Raw genomic sequence first — 19,828 nt, 5'->3', positions numbered from 1 at the left:
CGTATCGATCCTTCTTCAACGGCAGTTTGGCCGATAGGGATGCTGCTTGCAACAGGGGAGAAGATTATAGAGAGATCTTTTTTTCCTGTGAGGGGGTCAGTTGGTACGTGTGAAAGTCGAGTGCAGGTGGGGCGGTTAGGATAGCATCACAAGCATACTCGCCATTAATCCGCTCGCATGTCCTCACCCACCGCTCGCCACACACCTGGCTACTTTGCCTTTTTTTCTGCCCCGCCATGCGGGGCCCGAACGAGCCACGTCGTCACCCTCCGCCCGTGACCTTGAGCCTTCTATATATACCAGCATCAGAGAGCGCCAGAAGACCGGAGTCACCGTCGTGGAGCGAGCTGAGGCCTGAGCCAAGCCGAGGCCAGACCACGTCCACAAATGCCGCCGCAGAACGGCGCGTGGGTGGCGGAGGCGCAGGCGCAGCGGGGGACGAAGCAGCCGGCGGCGCGGGGACGGCGGCCCGGCGCGGCGCTGCTGCTGCTCCTCCTTCTCCTCCGCGTGGGCGCGCTGTGCGCCTCCGCGGCCGCGGCCGCGCTCGCCGCCGCCGCCACGCCCCGGCGGCGCGCGCCGTTCCGGTTCCTGCTGGCGGCCGACGCCATCGTGGCTGTCTACTCGGCGCTGGAGGCCGCCGCCGCCGCGTGGGAGGCGGCCCGGGGAGCCACGCCTCTGCCGGAGGCCGTGCAGCTCTGGTTCGACTTCGGCCACGACCAGGTAACTAACGAATGAACACATGCACGCTCTGCACTCGATCGGGCACGCGTGCGTGCGTGGCCGTGGCGCCCGCTGGGATCCGAGGCTCGCTCATCTCAACAAAGCCTGTGCGCGCACGTACCCATGCAGGGCTTCGGCTACTTGGCGCTGGCCGGGGCCGCTGCGGCGGCGCGGGACGTGGCAGGGTGCGGCCGCGGGCGGGAAGGATGGACGAGCGGCGGCGGGGGCGCGGGCGCTGCGGCGTGCGTCCGGGCCGACGTCGCCGTGGGGCTCGGCTTCGCGGGCTTCGCCTTCCTGGCACTCGCCGCGCTCGTCACCGGCTTCCGGCTCGCCTGCTTCCTCGCCACCGGCTCCCGGTTCCCGCCGACGCAACCGGCATCCTACTGACCGGCTGGTGGTAGCTTCGGCATCGGAGCACTGACAATGTACTGGTCGTGCGCGCGCCAGCGTGCGTGCTTGTGCTTGTGCGTGAACGGCGCGTGGTAGGGTGTGGAACCTTGGCACCATCACGAGAATGCAAGCCTAAGTTAAAACTTAGGGCCTATTTGGTTCGTTTAGTCTAGAGACTAAATTTTAGTTGAGGGACTAAAGTTTAGTAAATATCATTTTTAGTTCTAGAGATTAAGGGCTTAGAGATTAAGGGCTTGTTTGGTTCGCTACCTAACTTGTCATATTTTGCCTAACTTTTCTGCCTAAGGTTAGTTCTTCAATTCGAACGATTAACCTTAGGCAAAGTGTGGCGCAATTAGCCACAAACCAAACAGGCCCTAAGATAATGTTTGGTTCCTTTAATCACTAGGCTGACTAAAGTTTAGTTGCTAAAGTACCCCGTTTAGTTTCAGTGAGTAAACCGGACTAAAGAGCATTAATTGTTGTGAATAATGATTGTATTACCCCTATTAATTAGTGAATGTTTGCTGCACGAAGAAAGTGGAGAGGACAAATAAGGTAAAAATCCTACTTTAGTCCATTTTAGTCACCCCTTGGTGACTAAAGAACTAAAGTTTAGTCACCCTACTTTAGTCAGCATGTTTGCTTCTTTATGGACAAAAATTGACTAAACTTTAGTCACCCCAAAACAAACGGAGAACACATTAAGTGAATCATAAGATGATCAACATTAAGTGAATCATAAGATGATCAAAATACCCCTTAGTATTTTTCCGTCATTAGTGTAACTGAAATAAAAAGGGACAAAAGGTAGAATTAATATGATTTAGTCTTTTTTAGTCACCCCTTGAAGGACTAGAGACTAAAACAATGTAGTCCCTGTTTTAATCCCACTATTTGTTGATTTAGGGACTAAATGAGACTAAAATGGAGGGACTAATATTTAGTCCCTCAAACCAAACGAGGCCTTAATGTGTAACACTCTGAATTTGAAGTATAAAATTTCTTTCTAATATCTATCAAATTTAGGTGTTACCCTCTCCATTCCTTGCTTTTCTTTTTTCTTTCTAAATAATGGAGAGTTATTTTTGTTATATATAGGCATAAACCTAGTGAAGTGAACCATAGAGAAGCTTGTATTGTTGCATTCATGGTGTTGCATAGTGTTTTTAAGTGTAAAAGTTGTTTGAAACATATTGATATACCTTGTAGGAGCTCTCAGTAAACTTTCATATTTTTCCGAGTATTTTTCTATTTTTTGGAAATCAAAATCTATTTATTTGATGTGCTTAAAAATATTTTAGAGGTTATAAACATGTTTTTTGTGTTCACTAGGTGCCAAAACATTTCTAAAAAATATACTGGAATTTTTGGAACCATCTAGAATATTTTGAGCATTAAAAATGTTTTTTTTGGATTTTCTAAATTTAATAAATAATGAAATCTGAATTTAGCCCGAATTTTATTTTGTTCAATATATATATATATATATATATATATATATATATATACACTTCCTCTTGCCCAACCCAGTCCAAATCACGAAACAGTTTCCTAAGGTTCATTCTCCATCTCCCGTAATTGCTCGCTGGAGTTCGAGGCAGTTCCAACTCTGGCGAGAACTCCGACGAGCAATTAATTTCAATCAGTGCGTTGCTGACAAAATCCGAGAGTACCGCTACATTCATCATGTCACGGGCTCTATCTTGATGCTTTCGGTTCGTCGATTAGAGTTCTGATTCACCGTCAATCACTGGATTTCTCCTTGGCTCCTACGAACTTCATCCCCTCTTATGAGAAACCTACATTGTTTCCTCTTCCTCTCTCTTTGTTTTCACGGTGTATGCCACATCTTCACTTCCCCGGCCGACAGACCCGCAACCACGCACCCTAATTGCCCTAGCCCATCTCCCCGCGCAAGCCTCCCTCCGTGCTCGCCGTCCAGGCTTTAGAACGCCATGGACGAGCGACCGGGCTCAGCCCTGGCGTCCCGCCCCCTGCTACCCGCGACCCCCCTTAAGACCCTTTGACATGGCCATTACAATGGTGCGGTGGCCAGCGAGCCGGCGGCCAGTGCCCAGCCGACGGGCTGGGCACGACTTGGCGCGGCGGCCAGCAGGCCAGCCGAGCCCGCCCCCTGCATGGCAAGTGCCCACGGCGTGCCCCCATGGAAACCTGGCGGCCCTACGCCACCTCCGCCCCCTGCAAGCACCCCTCTCCCATGGCGGTTTCCTGCGTGAGAAAGAGAGAAGGTGAGAGGAAGAAGCCCTCTTTTGCAAAAGGTCCCTCGGATAAACGCGTAAATAACTTAGCTTTTTCTGAGTCTTGGCAATCTCATTTGCTAGCCCCCAGGGTCTATAGTCAACTACGAGTAGATCCCTGCAGTTTTTAATTATCCATATCTTCCACATTTTTTAATCCATTTTGATCCATTTTCGGTTGTGTTAATTTTATAATAATGTCGCCAACGCATTAGTATCATTATTTTGTAAAGACTAGGGGTGGAAACGGGTATAAAACCCACGGTCATTGGTTTCAAAAACCCATACCACCCGCAAATAGCAATCTCGTACACGTGCCCTCAATCCATGTCAGGTATTGTATAACATCCGCACCCACCACCCGTGGGCACAACAGACCCACGAGCAAACCCGCGTGCCCGCCAAGCATCTACCAGCAAACAATACATCCAGTTCCATGCAAGAATAATACAATAACTTCAATTCCAAACACATGCAATTTCCAAATAGTTCCATACAACAATCATACAACAACTTCAGTTCCAAACATGAATCCTTAGAAACAACCATGTTGTTTCCAAAACACATACAATTTGCTTAGAAACAAGCATACAAGTTCCAAATAACCATGCATATATAGTTTACAACTTCCAAGGCATCAGTTCACAGCAATAGTAAATGTCATACAAGTTATAGGATAGCAAACACAAATTTAAGTTTAAACTAATCATCTGAAGTTATACAAGGTTCCTTCTTCATTTCCTCTTTAATGTCTTCAAGACATGACAAAAAGCTATTAACATCCACATTATCTTCACCTATATTGTAAAACAAAATACATATTTGTATATAGAAAATTGATTCACTTAGAATATTAGCAATGCACATTTCTTTACCTTTAAGAGCATGACAAAACCAACTTTGAGTGCACATCAAAAGCTTGCAACATTTATGGTGCGAGATGGCTCCAATGTTCACTTGGAACCCTACCACTAGTGCTAAAAGTCGATTCAGAAGCTAATGTGGTTATTGGAATAGCCAAAACATCACGAGCAATTAACCTCAATGTAGGATAACGAGTACCAGCAACCTTCCACCAACCTAGGATATCAAATTACTCATTCTCATCATGAGGAAGAGTTTATTCTTCTAAATAGCAATCTAGCTCATTCTTGCTTTTCATAAAGGTTGTTGTCTTTTTACTTGTAGCAAGTGATTTGACTATTGACAAAAAAACAGTTGTAGTAATTGTAGTTGTAGAAGAAGCACCACTAGATGTTGTACCCACACACCCTTGATTAGATTGCAAATTTTCACCTGGTGCCTTTCTATAAATGCAATTTTTCAAATGAGTACGAGGGTGATTTGTACCATTTCTTGCATTAGCTGAAAGAAGCTTCTTGCAAAAGTTACACATAGCCTTCCAATCTCCAACATCATCACATACTCTTGTGAAGTCTTCCCAAACAGTCGAAGTGAGCTTGTTTTGTGATCCATTAGATCATGTAGCAGCAACACCTGATCCATCTTCACCTTGACCATCTGGCACATCAACAACCTCAATAGAGGCAGCTGCTGCAACCAGAGGGGCAGATGTTTGCGACACTTATTCATGTTGGCCGTTACTGGCAGGGGTCGCCATCACAACAAGAGAACACACGTATTCAGTTTAATTTACATACTGTCGGCGTTTCGACCCCTAGGGGTCCCTGGACCGACGAGTAAAATTGTCGCTGCGTGTCCCAGCCCAGATGGGTTGGCGCGAGATGGAACACAAGGGGGAAAACGTGGCTCGTGTTATCCTGCGCCAGGGGGATGCGCTTGCAGTAGGGGTTACAAGCGTTCGCGAGGGAGAGAGGGTGAGCCTATTCGTCAGCTCGTTCTCCCGCGCGACCCTCCCGCATGAGGGCCCTGGACCTTCCTTTTATAGATGCAAGGAGAGGGTCCAGGTGTACAATGGGGGTGTAGCTATGCGCTAACGTGTCCGGCAGAGAGGTGCCTGAGCCCTGTGTACATACCAACGTGGCTGTCGGAGAGGTGCTAGAGCCCTGTGTACGCGGTATCGTGGCCGTCGGAGGAGGAGCGCTTGAGCCCTGTAGAAGCACAGCTGTCGGGGCTGCTGGGACCTTGCTGACGTCTCCTTGCTTCCGTAGGGGCTGAGAACCACCGTCGTCATGGACGCACGCGGGGAGCCATCATTACTTGTTACAGGGGCGAGCCTGGATGGGACGCCGGTCTTGTTCCCCGTAGCCTGAGCTAGCTAAGGGTAGGGTAATGATGCATCCTCCGTGGCGTAGTCGGTCCGAGCCCAAGGTCGGGCGAGGCGGAGACTCCTCCTGAGGCTGAGGCCGGGGTCGGGCGAGGACGCGATTCCTCCCGAGGTCGAGGTTGAGGCCAAGCCCTGGGGTCGGGCGAGGCAGAGACCACCTTCCAAGGCCGAGGCTGAGGCCGAGCCCTGGGGTCGGGCGAGGCGGAGTCATCCTTCCGAGACCGAGGTTGAGGCCGAGCGCTGGGGTTGGGCGACGCGGAGTTTCCTGTTGCGCCTGAGGCAGAACTTAGCTATTGTCAGCCTCACCCTGGCGGGTGGCACAACAGTCGGAGAGGGGCGAGCGGCGCTGTTTTCCTGTCAGGTCGGCCAGTGGAAGGGCAAAGTGACTGCGATCACTTTGACCTTGCCGACTGAGGCACGTGTGTCAGGATAAGGTGTCAGGCGATCCTCGCATTGAATGCGCCTGCGATACGGTCGGTTGGTGAGGCGATTTGGCCAAGGTTGCTTCACAACGAAGCCTGCCTGAGCTGGGGTTCGAGCGAGTCGAGGGTGCGCCTGTTGCTTGAGGAGGCCCTCGGGCGAGGCGAGAATTCGTCTGGGACTTCTGTTCCCGCCCGAGGCTAGGCTCGAGCGAGGCGAGATCGCGTCCCTTGAGTCGACGAAGCCTTGACCTAAATCGTGCCCATCAGTCTCTGCAGCTTGCGCTGATGGTGGTTACCAACCGTGTTTAGGAGTGTTGGGGGTACCCCTAATTACAGTACTCGACAGTACCCCCCGAGCCTCAAAGGGAGTGTTGGTACTAGCTTGGAGGCTTTGTCGCACTTTTTTTGCAAGGGGACCGGCCTTTCTCGGTTACACTTTGTTCCGCTGGGTGCGCGCGAGCGCACTCGCCGGGTGTAGCCCCCGAGGCCTCAGAGGAGTGGTTTGACTCCTCTGAGGTCTTAATGCCTTTTGTGATGCCTCGGCCGGTCTGGTTGTTCTCTAATGCGACCTGATCGTAGCCCGGGTGCATGGTTCGGTTCCAAGTTTTTAGGCTGGTTTGTTGACGCTGTCAACGGTTTGGCCGTAGCCGGGTTTGCGAGAGCAGCCCCCGAGCCTCTGCACGGAGCGAGAGGACGATCAAGGACTGTCTCGACTTTTATATACGCCCCTTCGTCGCATTTCCACAAGGAGGAAGGGGGGGGGGGGAAGCGCCATGTTGCCCTCGGAGGGCGCCGAACATGGTGTCTCCAGTGAGTTGCTAACGGGTGATCCGAGTGGACGCCCGTGCACCATTCGATAAGGGTCGGCTAGTGGCCCGGAGGCGCGCTCCAAAAGTACCTGCAGGTGATTTGCCGGACCCGGTCCCGTTCGATAGGGTCTGAGGGCTCGATGCCTCCCTCTGATGGGATTGTGTTACAAAATCGCTCCTGTTGGTCTCGGAAATGTCCTAGGGTACCTCGGGAGCGTAGCCCGAGCCTCGGCCATGTATCGGACGTACCTAGAGTCATCCCTCGCTCTGCGTGCTCTGAGGCGGCTGTCGAACCCTTCCAAGGGCCAGCCTTCGAACCCCTGATCAGTAGTGGGCGCGGAGCCCGAGTGCTCTAGGGCGGCCGTTGAACCCTTTCGAGGGGTCAGCCTTCAAACCCCTGATCAGTAATGAGCTTGAATCCCGTATGCTCTGGGGTGGTCGTCGAACCCTTCTGAGGGGCCGGCCTTCGAACCCCTGATCAGTAGGAGGGCTCGGGGCCAGCTTCCTTCGCGGAGAAGGATCCCTTTCGGAATATCCCCTTTCCCGGTCCCTGTAGAAAGAGAGAGAAAGGGGAGGAGGAAAAGGATACAAATTTAAATGGTGTGGCGCACCTTTTTTGACGCGGTCATCATGACGGAGGTGAAACAACGCCCGCTTCGCCTGCCAAAGGTGTTGCTTGCCCTTCCGTGGAGTTAATGTGACGGGACGAGCGGTTCGCGGGGCGGCCGCGTGCACGTGCCGTTCGAGGAACGGAACACGGACGTGTCGTCTCCACGCCGTGGGAGAGGGCTCCCTTGCTGCTTCAGGAGGGGACGCGAGACTGCAGGCGATTTGACCGCTGCTCCCGCTCGTCTACTGCCGCCATTACTGCTGGTCCACTTTTGGCCATATCGACCGTCGCGCCTCCTCCCGCGGCTGACTGACCCGTGATCGATGTGCTCGATTGGCACTGTTGGGCCATGCGCAGGGTTGCCTCGAGTCGCGGCACTGGTTCCGCAGTCGAGAAGGCGCGGCATTGGCGCAAGTGGCGGTGCAGTTTCTTGCACGTAGTAACTGGCGCGCTGGTTACATGACGTGTGGGCCTAGGCCTCCATGCTGGATGTGACGAAGCCGAAGGGGTGCGCCTTCGCGGTGCGGTTGCACGCCACCTGCATGGCGGTCCGCCCTTTCGACCGCTAGTTTCGGCGAGGATGGAGGAGTGTCTGTAACCGCGGGGCGGTTACAAGCTCCGCGTGCGGCGGTTTGGCTTCTTCCGTTTCGGGTCAGCTTGCATGACGTGTGGGACCCAGCCCCCGTGTCGTAGGGGGAGGACCCTGGAGCACGTTGGTGAAGACTTTGTCCGTGATGCCTGAGGACGCGAGTGGGGGAGAGCCGCCTTTAAAAAGGGGTCGATCCCCTAGGCGGTGGCCATGCCTTCGCACTCCCCTCATGCATCGCGCCCTTCCTCCTTCCGAGCCCCCGGATGGGGATCACTTGCGTTGCCTTCGTCTTGCTGCTGTTGGAGGAGCATGACCTCGCAGGGGTTGGCACCCTTCAGCCATCGCTCGGCTTCAAGAATTTTCATCAGGCAGCCCGGCTGCATTCCCACACCTATGGTCACCCAGAATGGTGACCACCAGTTCGATGGTGGGGAGAAGCAATCCGGGCTGCGGCCTCTGCCTCGCCCTCAGCTTCAAGGATCTTCATCATCCTTGCTGGGGAGGAGGGCGGGGCGAGCCGGGGCTCTACCTCCCGCATGGGCCGGCAGGCCGCCTCTTCCTTCGGCATTCAGGGGGGATGGCGCTCACTGGCCTTGCGGAGGGGGCGAACTTCGACAACGCGGGGCCAGTCGACCGCAAGCGTCGTCACCTCCAGCGTGCCTGGCTCGCTGGCTCAGCTGGCTCAGTCGCGGCCTCCGACGCTGCCTCCTTCCGCTTGATCCGGGCGTGGCCGTCCGCCCACCGTACGGGCGGCTGCTGCGCCGTGCGCACCGGCGGACCGTCCAAGACATCGCACGCCGCTAGGGCGGCGTTCGTGTTCTTGGATTGTCTTGTCCTCACTCCGTCACGACGCCTCCGCGCGGAGGTCGATGCCTGCCCGTCCGCAAGGACTTGAGTGGGGATCTACCGGTGCAGGCTGGGGTGGTCGCCATTCGTTGGTGTAGCGCCGACGCGCAGGTGGCCGCTATCGTCGGTGCTGAGGTGGTGGTCGCTAGGGGAGGTTTCTTCGCCGACGAGACCGTTGGCGCCACCCGCGGACAGACCTCTGGCTCTTTGGCTTTGATAGCTTGTCCTCGCCCCTCGAGTGGGGACGTGGGCGAGGGCCTTGTCACAGCAGCGTCTGCCCAAAGGTCATCGCTGCTGCTGTCTAGCCGCCTGGAGCGGAGGTCGTTGTCGCTGCTGGTGCAATGGTCGGCGGCGAGCCACCCGGAGTTTGTCATCCCGCAGGCCCTCCGATGTGGAGGTTGTTCATACCCGCGGGAGTGGAACCGGAGTTCCATTTGTAATGGCACCTTGAGTACCGGTGTTTGTTCGTTGTGGCTGTCGAGGCCTGAGCATCTGGGTATTTGGGCGTGAAGCCGTGTTTCTCCCTTATTTCGAGCACTAGGACTCGCCTGTCGACTAGCCGAACCGCTTAACCGAGTGTGAGTTGCCTTGCACGGAAGGTGACGAGTGAGGTATCCGTATCCCGGAGGCGTAGGAGTCCCTCGGCTTGGTCGGCCTTGCCACTCAAGGCTTCTCTTGTTCAGTTTAAGAACCCTCGGCTGCTCTGCGATGAGCCGGAGCCGGAGGCAGCGACGTCGGCGTGGACAGAGGCGGAGTTGGCTCAAAAAGAGGCTTCGTCGGCCCAGGAGCAAGTGGCTTCCCAGGCCGAGGAGGTGCAGCAGCGGCTGGAGCTTGGCCAGGTCATCCGCTAGCGGGACCAACCCCGGAGTCACGCTGCCGAGGCCGTGAGCCGGGCTGAGGCCCTTGGGGACAACTAGCTGAGGCTACAGAGCGGCCAGCCGAGACGTCCGCTCGGGTCGGAACCCTTGCGGAGACCCTGGCTGCGATGGCCCAAGCGCGGTGCTGGCGTCCTCCTTCGAGGTGGAGATCCTTCCGCCTGAGTCGCCGTCCGAGGCCGGGCCAGATTCCGCCGAAGGTGGAAACAACGCTGAGGGTGCTGCTGCTCCCTCTGTCGATGTCTGAACCTACAGGAACAGTCTGTCTGTAGTATGTGTATGCTTGTTGCGGCCGCTGAGGCCCAAACATCTTATTGTCGTGTTATAAAGCTGCGTTTCCTTTCCTCTTGTTTCGAGTATCAGGACTTGTTCATCGATAGCAGAATCGCTTATCCGAGCGAGAGTTACTTTTTGCGGAAGGTGATGAGTGAGGTATTCGTATCCTGGAGGCGTAGGAGTCCCTCGGCTCGGTCGGCCTTGCCACTTACGTGTACTCTTACTCGTCCGCAGGATTCTGTTATCGATATAGTCGAGAAGGCACGAAAATTGTTCTGACAGAAAAGTTTCGAGCGTTAGGACTTGTTCGGTAGCAGAATCGCTTATCCGAGCATGAGTTACTTATCGCGGAAGGTGATGAGTGAAGTATCCGTATCCCGGATGCGTAGGAGTCCCTCGGCTCGGTCGGCCTTGCCGCTTACGCGTACTCTCGTTGTTTTCAGGATCCCGCTATCGAAGCAGTCGAAAAGCGCGAAAGATGTTCTGGCAGAAAGACTTTTTCCGAGGAAAATTTTGACGCAGAGGGGGTTCCCCCCTTCTAGCCCCCGAGGGAGGGTCGGGCTTTGCCGAGGCAAGGCTAACCCTTCCTTGACGGTTAGACTTTATTTATGTATGTAAAGAGAACGAGGTATATGAACGACTTGAAACATCTTAAGGGTAGAAGCGACGTAGCTGTTGGATGTTCCAAGTGTTGCTATAGACCTCACCTTGATCGTTGGCCAGCTTGTATGTCCCGGGCTTCAAAATCTTGGCGATGATGAACGGCCCTTCCCAGGGAGGAGTAAGCTTGTGGCGCCCTCGGGCGTCTTGTCGCAGATGAAGTACAAAGTCTCCCACCTGGAAGCCTCGGGGCCGAACCCCTCGGGCGTGGTAGCGTCGCAGAGACTGCTGATACCGTGCCGAGTGTAGTAAGGCCACGTCCCGGGCCTCTTCCAGCTGGTCCAGTGAGTCTTCTCGGCTGGTCTGGTTGCTTTGGTCGTCGTACGCCTTTGTCCTCGGGGAGCCGTATTCTAAGTCTGTGGGCAAGATAGCCTCGACCCCATAGACTAGAAAGAACGGCGAGAAACCCGTGGCTCGGCTTGGCGTCATCCTCAGACTCCAGACCACCGAGGGTAGCTCTTTCATCCATCGCTTGCCGAACTTGTTGAGGTCGTTGTAGATCTTCGGTTTAAGTCCCTGCAGAATCATGCCGTTGGCGCGCTCCACCTGCCCATTCGTCATGGGGTGAGCTACGGCGACCCAGTCCACACGGATGTGGTGGTCCTCGCAGAAGTCCAGGAACTTCTTCCCAGTGAACTGGGTGCCATTGTCGGTGATGATGGAGTTCGGGACCCCAAAGCGATGGATGATGTTGGTGAAGAACGCCACCGCCTGCTCGGACCTGATGCTGGTTAGGGGTCGGACCTCGATCCACTTGGAGAATTTGTCGATGGCGACCAGCAGGTGCGAGAAGCCCCCGGGTGCCTTCTGCAAGGGACCGACGAGGTCCAGACTCCACACAGCAAACAGCCAGGTGTTGGGTATTGTCTGTAGGGCCTGAGCGGGCAGGTGTGTCTGTCTCGCGTAGAATTGACACCCTTGGCAAGAGCGTACAATCCTAGTGGCGTCGGCCACCGCGGTCGGCCAGTAGAAGCCTTGTCGGAAGGCGTTCCTAACGAGGGCTTGAGGTGCTGCATGGTGACCGCAAGCCCCCGAGTGTATCTCTTGCAATAGCTCCTGTCCTTCGGCGACGAATATGCATCGTTGGAGAACGCCCGAGGGGCTGCGGTGGTAGAGCTCCTTTTCATCACCCAGTAAGACGAACGACTTGGCGCGCCGTGCCAGTCGCCGAGCTTCGGCTTTGTCGAGGGGTAGCTCTCCTCGGAGGAGATATTCCAGGTACGGGGTCTGCCAGCTTCGATTAGGTGTGACCCCATTCCGCTCTCCCTCGACACGCAGTGCCTCACCCTCGGCGACTGAGGCCTCCTTGGGCTCGGACGTGTCGTCGGTCTTGACGGTGGGTTGATGTATGTCTCTGGATAAGACGTCCGGGGGAACCGTTGTCTGCCCCAAGGCTATTTTAGCCAGCTCATCCACAGTCTCATTGTACCGTCGAGCGATGTGGTTGAGCTCGAGCCCGTAGAACTTGTCTTCCAGGCGCCGAACTTCGTCATAGTAGGCCTCCATCTTTCGCTCGCAGTAGTGGGAGTTCTTCATGACTTGGTCAATGACAAGCTGCGAGTCGCCATGAGCGTCGAGGCGCCGAATCCCTAGCTCGATGGCGATGCGCAACCCGTTAACCAGAGCCTCGTACTCGGCCACGTTGTTTGACGCCGGGAAATGGAGGCGCAGCACGTAGCGGAGGTGCTTCCCGAGGGGTGAGATGAAGAGCAGGCCAGCACCTGCTCCTGTTTTCATCAGCGACCCATCGAAGTACATGGTCCAGAGTTCCGGTTGGATCAGAGCTATTGGCAATTGGATGTCGACCCATTCAGCCACGAAGTCCGCCAAGACTTGGGACTTGATGGCCTTCCGAGGAGCGAACGAGATTGTTTCGCCCATGAGCTCCACCGCCCACTTTTCTATCCTACCCGAGGCCTCTCAGCACTGGGCGATCTCCCCCAGGGGGAAGGATGACACCACAGTCACCGGATGACTTGAAGTAGTGTCGCAACTTTCGCCGCGTCAGAATTACTATGTATAGTAGCTTCTGAATTTGCGGGTAGCGGATCTTGGTCTCGGATAGCACTTCACTGATGAAGTAGACCGGCCTATGGACGAGCAGTGCATGCCCTTCTTCTCGTATCTCGACTACGATCACGGCGCTGACCACCTAAGTGGTTGCGGCTACGTAGATCAAGAGGGCTTCTCCCGCAGCGGGGGGCACCAAGATGGGCGTGTTTGTAAGGAGCGCCTTTAAGTTTCCGAGGGCTTCCTTGGCCTCGGGGGTCCAAGTGAAGCGCTCGGTCTTCCTTAAGAGGCGGTACAAGGGTAGGCCTTTTTCGCCGAGGCACGAGATGAAGCGGCTCAGAGCCGCAAGGCATCCCATGACCCTTTGTACTCCTTTCAAGTCTTTGATAGGCCCCATGTTGGTGATGGCCGCTTTTTTCTCCGGGTTGGCCTCGATGCCCCGCTCGGAGACGATGAACCCCAGGAGCATGCCTCGGGGGACTCCGAAGACACACTTCTCGGGATTGAGTTTCACGCCCTTCGCTCTCAAACACTTGAATGTCGTTTCAAGGTCAGAGATGAGGTTGGAGGCTTTCCTCGTCTTGACAACGATGTCATCGACGTAAGCCTCGACCGTTCGGCCGATGTGCTCTCCGAACACGTGGTTCATGCACCTTTGGTATGTCGCGCCTGCATTCCTCAAGCCAAATGGCATAGTAGTATAGCAGTACATGCCAAAAGGTGTGATGAAAGAAGTCGCGAGCTGGTCAGACTCTTTCATCTTGTTTTGGTGATACCCTGAGTAGGCGTCGAGGAATGACAGGGTTTCGCACCCAGCAGTGGAGTCCACAATTTGATCGATGCGAGGCAGAGGGTTGGGAACCTTCGGACATGCTTTGTTTAGACCAGTGTAGTCTACACACATCCTCCATTTCCCACCTTTCTTTTTCACAAGCACAGGGTTGGCTAACCATTCAGGATGGAATACCTCTTTGATGAACCCTGCAGCCATCAGCTTGTGGATCTCCTCGCCTATGGCCCTGCGCTTCTCTTCGTCAAAGCGGTGCAGGTGCTGCTTCACGGGTCGGGCTCCAGCTCGGATATCCAGTGAGTGCTCGGCGACATCCCTCGGTATGTCAGGCATGTCCGAGGGACTTGTCGGCGTTTCGAGACCTGGGGGTCCCTAAGCCGACGAGTGAGTGTGCCGCGTGCCCCAGCCCAGATGGGTCGAGCGCGTGGGCGAGCGCGAAGGGGGGAAAGCGAGGTGGCCGGAGACGGGCGTGAGAGAGGTGGAAATCCCGCGGCCTTCATGTTCGTCCCGCGCCCAGGTCGGGTGCGCTTGCAGTAGGGGGTTACAAGCGTCCACGCGGGTGAGGGAAGCGAGCGGCCCCAAGAGAGCGCCTGTCCCGTCCTCGTCCCCGCGCGGCCAACCTTCTCTAAGAAGGCCCTGGTCCTTCCTTTTATAGTCGTAAGGAGAGGATCCAGGTGTACAATGGGGGTGTAGCAGAGTGCTACGTGTCTAGCGGAGGGAGAGCTAGCGCCCTAAGTACATGCCAATGTGGCAGCCGGAGAGATCTTGGCATCCTGCTGGTGTGATGTCGTGGCTGTCGGAGGAGCAACGGAGCTTGGCGGAGGGACAACTGTCGGAGCGGTCGAGTCCTTGCTGACGTCCCCCTGCTTCCGTAAGGGAGCTGAGAGCCACCGTCGTCACAGGGCACGCGGGGCGCCATCATTGCCTATCTGGCGGAGCTAGCCAGATGGGACACCGGTCTTGTTCTCTGCGGCCCGAGTCGGCTCGGGGTAGGGTGATGATGGCGCTCCCTGTTGACGTGGCGGGCCCGCGCCCGAGGCCGGGCGACGTGGGGGCTCCTCCGAAGCTAGGGTCGAGTCTGTCTTCCGTTGCCGAGGCCGAGCCCGAGCCCCTGGGTCGGGCGAGGCGGAGGTCGTTCGGCAGAGGCCAGGGCGGAGTCCGAACCCTGAGGTCGGGCGAAGCGGAATTCATCGTCTTCTGGGGCTGAGCCCAAGTCCGAGCCCTGGGTCGGACGGAGCGGAGTTCGCCGTCTTCCGGGTCTTAGCCCGAGTCCGAGCCCTAGGTCGGGCGGAGCGGAGTTCGCCGTCTTCCGGGTCTTAGCCCAAGTCCGAGCCCTGGGTCGGGCGGAGCGGAGTTCGCCGTCTTCTGGGTCTTAGCCCGAGTCCGAGCCCTGGGTCGGGCGGAGCGGAGATCGCCGTCTTCTGGGTCTTAGCCCGAGTCCGAGCCTGGGTCGGGCGGAGCGGAGATCGCCGTCTTCCGGGTCTTAGCCCGAGTCCAAGCCCTAGGTCGGGCGGAGCGGAGTTCGCCGTCTTCCGGGTCTTAGCCCGAGTCCGAGCCCTGGGTCGGGCGGAGCGGAGTTTCCTATGGCGCCTTTGGCAGGGCCTTACTGCCTGTCAGTCTCACTCTGTCAAGTGGCACTGCAGTCGGAGTGGCGCAGGCGGCGCTGTCCTTCTGTCAGACCGGTCAGTGGTGCGCCGAAGTGACGGCGGTCACTTCAGCTCTGCCGGGGGGCGCGTGTCAGGATAAAGGTGTCAGACCACCTTTGTGTTAAATGCTCCTGCGACTCGGTCGGTCGGTGCGGCGATTTAGTCAGGGTTGCTTCTTAGCGAAGGTAAGGCCTCGGGCGAGCCGGAGATGTGTCCGCCGTTAAAGGGGGGGCCTCGGGCGAGACGGAAATCCCTCGGGGTCGGCTGCCCTTGTCCGAGGCTAGGCTCGGACGAGGCGTGATCGAGTCGCTCGTATGGACTGATCCCTGACTTAATCGCACCCATCAGGCCTCTGCAGCTTTATGCTGATGGGGGTTACCAGCTGAGAATTAGGCGTCTTGAGGGTACCCCTAATTATGGTCCCCGACAGTAGCCGCCGAGCCTCGAAGGGAGTGTTAGCACTCGCTTGGAGGCTTTCGTCGCACTTTTTTGCAAGGGGACCAGCCTTTCTCGGTTGCATTTTGTTCCGGTGGGTGCGCGCGAGCGCACCCGCCGGGTGTAGCCCCCGAGGCCTCGGAGGAGTGGTTTCACTCCTTCGAGGTCTTAATGCCTTGCGTAATGCTTCAGCTGGTCTGGTTGTTCCCTCATGCGAACTGGCCGTAGCCCGGGTGCACGGTCGGGGCCCAAGCTCTCGGGCTGGTATGTTGACGCTGTCAACGGTTCGGCCGGAGCCGGATTTGCGAGAGCAGCCTCCGAGCCTCCGCACAGGGCGAGAGGGCGATCAGGGATAGACTCGGCTTTCTTACATACGCCCCTACGTCGCCTTTCCGCAAGGAGGAGGGGGGGGGGAGTGCGCCATGTTACCCTCGATGGGCACCGAACATGGTGTCTCCGGCGAGCTGCAAGCGGGTAATCCGAGTGGACGTCCGTGCCCCGTTCGTTGGGGGTCGGCTAGGGGCCCAGAGGCACACCCAAAAGTACCTGCGGGTGATCTGCCGGACCCGGTCCCCTGGCGACGGGGTCTGAGGGCTCGATGCCTCCCTCCGATGGGATTCCGTTACAAGATCGCTCCCGCTGGTCTCGGAAATGTCCTAGGGTACCTCGGGAGCACAGCCCGAGCCTTGGTTATGTATCGAACGTACCCCTGGTCATCCCTCGCCCGGTGTCTGAGGCGACTGTGAACCCTTCGGGGGCCAGCCTTCGAACCCCTGATCAGTAATGGGCGCGAAGCCCGAGTAGCCTGAGGCGGCCGTGGAGCCCTTCGGGGGGCCGGCCTTCGAACCTCTGACCAGTAGTGGGTGTAAGGCCCACGCGATCTGAGGCGACTGTTGAACCCCTCGGAGGGCCAGTCTTCGAACCTCTGATCAGTAGGGGGGGCTCGGAGCCCGGTTCCTTCACAGGGAAGGATCCTTTTCGGGGTATCCCCCTTTCCCGGTCCCTGTTGCAAGAGATAGAGAAAGAGGAAAAAAGGAAAAGGATACGAAATCGAACGACGTGGCGTACCTTTTTTGGCGCGGTTATTACGGCGAAGGCGAAGCGTCGCCTGCTTCTCCTGCCGCCTGTCCCGCCACGGAGTTAATGCGACGGGGTGAGTTGTTGGCAGGGCGGCCGTTGTGCGTGCGCGAGCCGTTCGAGGAACGGCTGTTTCGCTTCGCGCTTTTTGAATCCCGCGTCCGGTCCGGGCGGAGCGCTGGAAACGGTCTCGCCCTGGTCTTTATATACCCGGGAGAGGGTCTGGTGACGGTTCTTCGCTCTGCTTCCTGCCTCTTTCTTTAGGTTTTCGCAACCCGAGAGGCTTTAACCAGAGAAGAGGAAACCACCCTTTCTGCCCCTTGCGCCGCCATCCCTTCCGTCTTGGTGATGGCTGATCGGGTGACCATCATCTCACCGCGCGATCCGTGGCCCTTTTCCACGGTGACGGTGAGCGATCTGGAGGAGCTGGTCGGCGAGGGTTTGCTTCGCCCCCTCACCGATGAGCAGCGACCTGAGTGGATCCCTCCCATGGGCGGAGTTGCTCCATCCCCACCGCCGGGGTACGTCGTGAGCTTCGTCTCCTTCCACGAGCGGGGGTTCGGTGTGCCGACGGGCCGCTTTATGCGGGCGATCCTGTTCCACTATGGGGTGGAGTTGCACAACCTCACCCCCAACTCCATCTCGCAGGCCGCTATCTTCGTAGCGGTGTGCGAAGGGTATTTGGGGATCGCCCCCCATTGGGATTTGTGGACTCATCTCTTCTTCGCCGAGCTTTTTGCCTTGCCGACGGGGGAGAGGAAGGTCCGTGCAGCAGTGCGGGCCGGCGGCTGCACCCTCTTGCTGAGGCAGTCGCGGGCGTCGCAGTACATTCCCGCCATCCTCGCGTCCTCGAACAAGGGGTGGCAGCGCCGGTGGTTCTACCTCCGGAATGACGGTGAGTTGCTCCCGCCGTTCTCCCAGCGAGTAGTCACCACCGCCACCGACGCCTGGCGTCACGGGACCCCGCACGAGAGACAGAAGAACCTCGAACCCCTTCTCCAGGCCCTGAAGGCATTGCGGGAGGGGGGACTCACCGCTGCGGGAGTGGTCGCCGCCATCCACCGTCGGAGGGTGCTTCCCTTGGCGGAGGGGCGACTGCCGCTCTGGGAGATGACCCCGGAGGCTGACTGGGAGGGCTCACGAATGTCCCCTGATCCTCTTCCCTTCGACGCCCTCCAATGGCGGGTGTCGGCTGCGATGGGGAAGCCGGACTCCCACGCATACTCCCAGCTTCGGATGCGCCCCGACCAGGGGTGCGTAACTCTGGTGAGTGTTCGCTCCTTCCTTCTTCATACATCGGGTTGCTTCTGGTTCTTATGATCGGGTTTCTTTCTCCCCTTCTTTAGGAGGTGGGGTGGCACAAGCCCTCCCTGCCACGGGTCCCGGAGGACGCGGTGGACCGAGCAGCGCGGCGGGTCGCCGCGGAGGAGAAGAAGAAGAAGAAGGACGCGGAGAAGGCCCGGGCCCGCGAGCGAAGGCGGGCTCGGGACGCCTTGGAGAAGCACCGTCGCCAGTAGGAGAGGGAAGGACTCTCGAGGGAGCCGTCGCTGGAGACGCCCGACGACGACGATGACGACGATGATGAGGAGGAGGTCGACATGGCCGCCCGTCTCGGCCTCAGCCCCGGCTTGGGGTGTGGCCAGGACCCGTCGAGCCAGCCCCCGAGCGGGCCGACACCGTCAGTCCCCGGAGTTGGGGCGTCGGGGTCCCGGCCCGAGGCACGGGGCGACCCGAGAGGTCACCTGACCCCTCGGCCGGAGGAGCTGAGGTGGCTACGGAGGGCCCAGTCAGGGCGTCTGCTCCCCAAGGGCCGCCACTCGTACCGGCAGCGCATGGGGGTGACCCTCAAGTCATCGCGACCGTGCCCGGGCAATCTGCACCCCGGGCGTCCAAAGTAAGGGTGGCGTCGAAGTTGCCGGCGAAGCGGACCTCGACGGCTGTTTCGGGAGCCGGGATCCAAGAAACCTCCCCCCAGGCGCGGTGGATCATGGCCCGAAGTGGGTGAGTATCTCGGAATGTCTTCGTCTTGGCTTCCCATTCATATGTCTCGGCTGTGATTTTCCCTTTCTCCCTTTTTTTTATCCAGCAAGCGAAGCCATGGCCAGACCGACCTGGCACCCCGGAAGGTCCTTAAGACGGCGCCGGACTGCGCGGCCAGCGCCACCCCGGGCCTTGTCGTTCAGCCGACCCTTTCGCAGGGCGTTTCACCGCAGGGGGCTCGGGCGTCGCCTGTCTCTGGGGAGCGGGTTCCCGAGGCTGGCTCTTCTGCCGAGGCGGCCATCGTGATAGGGGAGGCGGCTGACGCCGACGTGGCCCCGAGCCCGCCTGTCGTGCCGGCCATGCTGGCGCCTGCCGCTACCGAAGTCGCCGCCGTCCCAGTCGGAGAGCGACCGGTTGCTGCCAGCGTCGGGATGGCTGATGCGTCGGCGCCTAGTGCCTCGGAAGAGGTGGGCGTGGACACGCGATCCGTCCAGCCGGGGGCAGCCTCATCGCTGTGTGGCGGAGCCCCGAGGCCCGGCGCCAGTTGCTCCGATTCCAGACCCGCGAGGCCTCGGACCCCGTCTTCGTTCTCGACGATGAACAGGAGGACCAGTCCTGGGATGAGCTTCGCGAGCGTGCTGAGGCAACGGTGGGGTCGCTCCGGTCGTCGCTGGAGGTTTTCTGCAGGGACGTCCCCAAAATCCTCCAGGTAGCGGTTTCAGGCATACCCTTTCCTTTCTGTGAGCGAGTCGTCCGTCGTGACGCCCTGTTTCCTTCCCCCAGGATCTGACGGATCGGAGCGCCGCCAAGTCGTCGTTCATCCGCCGCGAGGTCGATGTCTGGGGCTCGCTGCGATCCCTGAGGACCTCGCTCGCCGGGGCTACTGCGCGCCTTTCTCAGCAGGATGCCAAGGTAGCGGACCTCCAGTTGCTCTGCGCTGACCTGAGAGCCGAGGCGGCAGCAGCTCGCGCGGAGGCGCAACGGCAGCGGTCGGAGTTCGCCCAGGTCGTCGAGGAGCGGGACCAATCTCGGGGCCAGGCTGCCGAGGCCATAAGCCGGGCTGAGACCCTCGCGGCCGACCTAGCCGCAGCCCAGGTCGCGGCCTCGGAGCAGCATGCCCGAGCCAGAGGTACGCCTTTGCCGTCCCTGGTTCTGGTTCTTGTCGGTTTCCTCTGCTTGTGCTT

The 19,828-nt window shown here is 57.9% G+C and overlaps 1 protein-coding gene across 1 annotated transcript; it reads left to right on the top strand.

Annotated features, from left to right (window-relative positions):
- The first annotated feature begins 322 nt into the window (after positions 1-322).
- LOC103650532 (CASP-like protein 4C1) lies at positions 323-1,642 on the top strand. Its single transcript, XM_008676108.3, has 2 exons — positions 323-720; positions 850-1,642. The coding sequence occupies exons 1-2, from the start codon at positions 388-390 to the stop codon at positions 1,105-1,107; spliced, it is 591 nt and encodes a 196-aa protein (XP_008674330.1). The 5' UTR covers positions 323-387; the 3' UTR covers positions 1,108-1,642.
- Positions 1,643-19,828: the final 18,186 nt, after the last annotated feature.

Source organism: Zea mays, chromosome 3, assembly GCF_902167145.1.
Source record: "Zea mays cultivar B73 chromosome 3, Zm-B73-REFERENCE-NAM-5.0, whole genome shotgun sequence".
Taxonomy (NCBI): Eukaryota; Viridiplantae; Streptophyta; class Magnoliopsida; order Poales; family Poaceae; genus Zea; species Zea mays.
The sequence above is the reverse complement of the archived record's forward strand: the minus strand, read 5'-3'. Positions and strand labels throughout refer to the sequence as shown.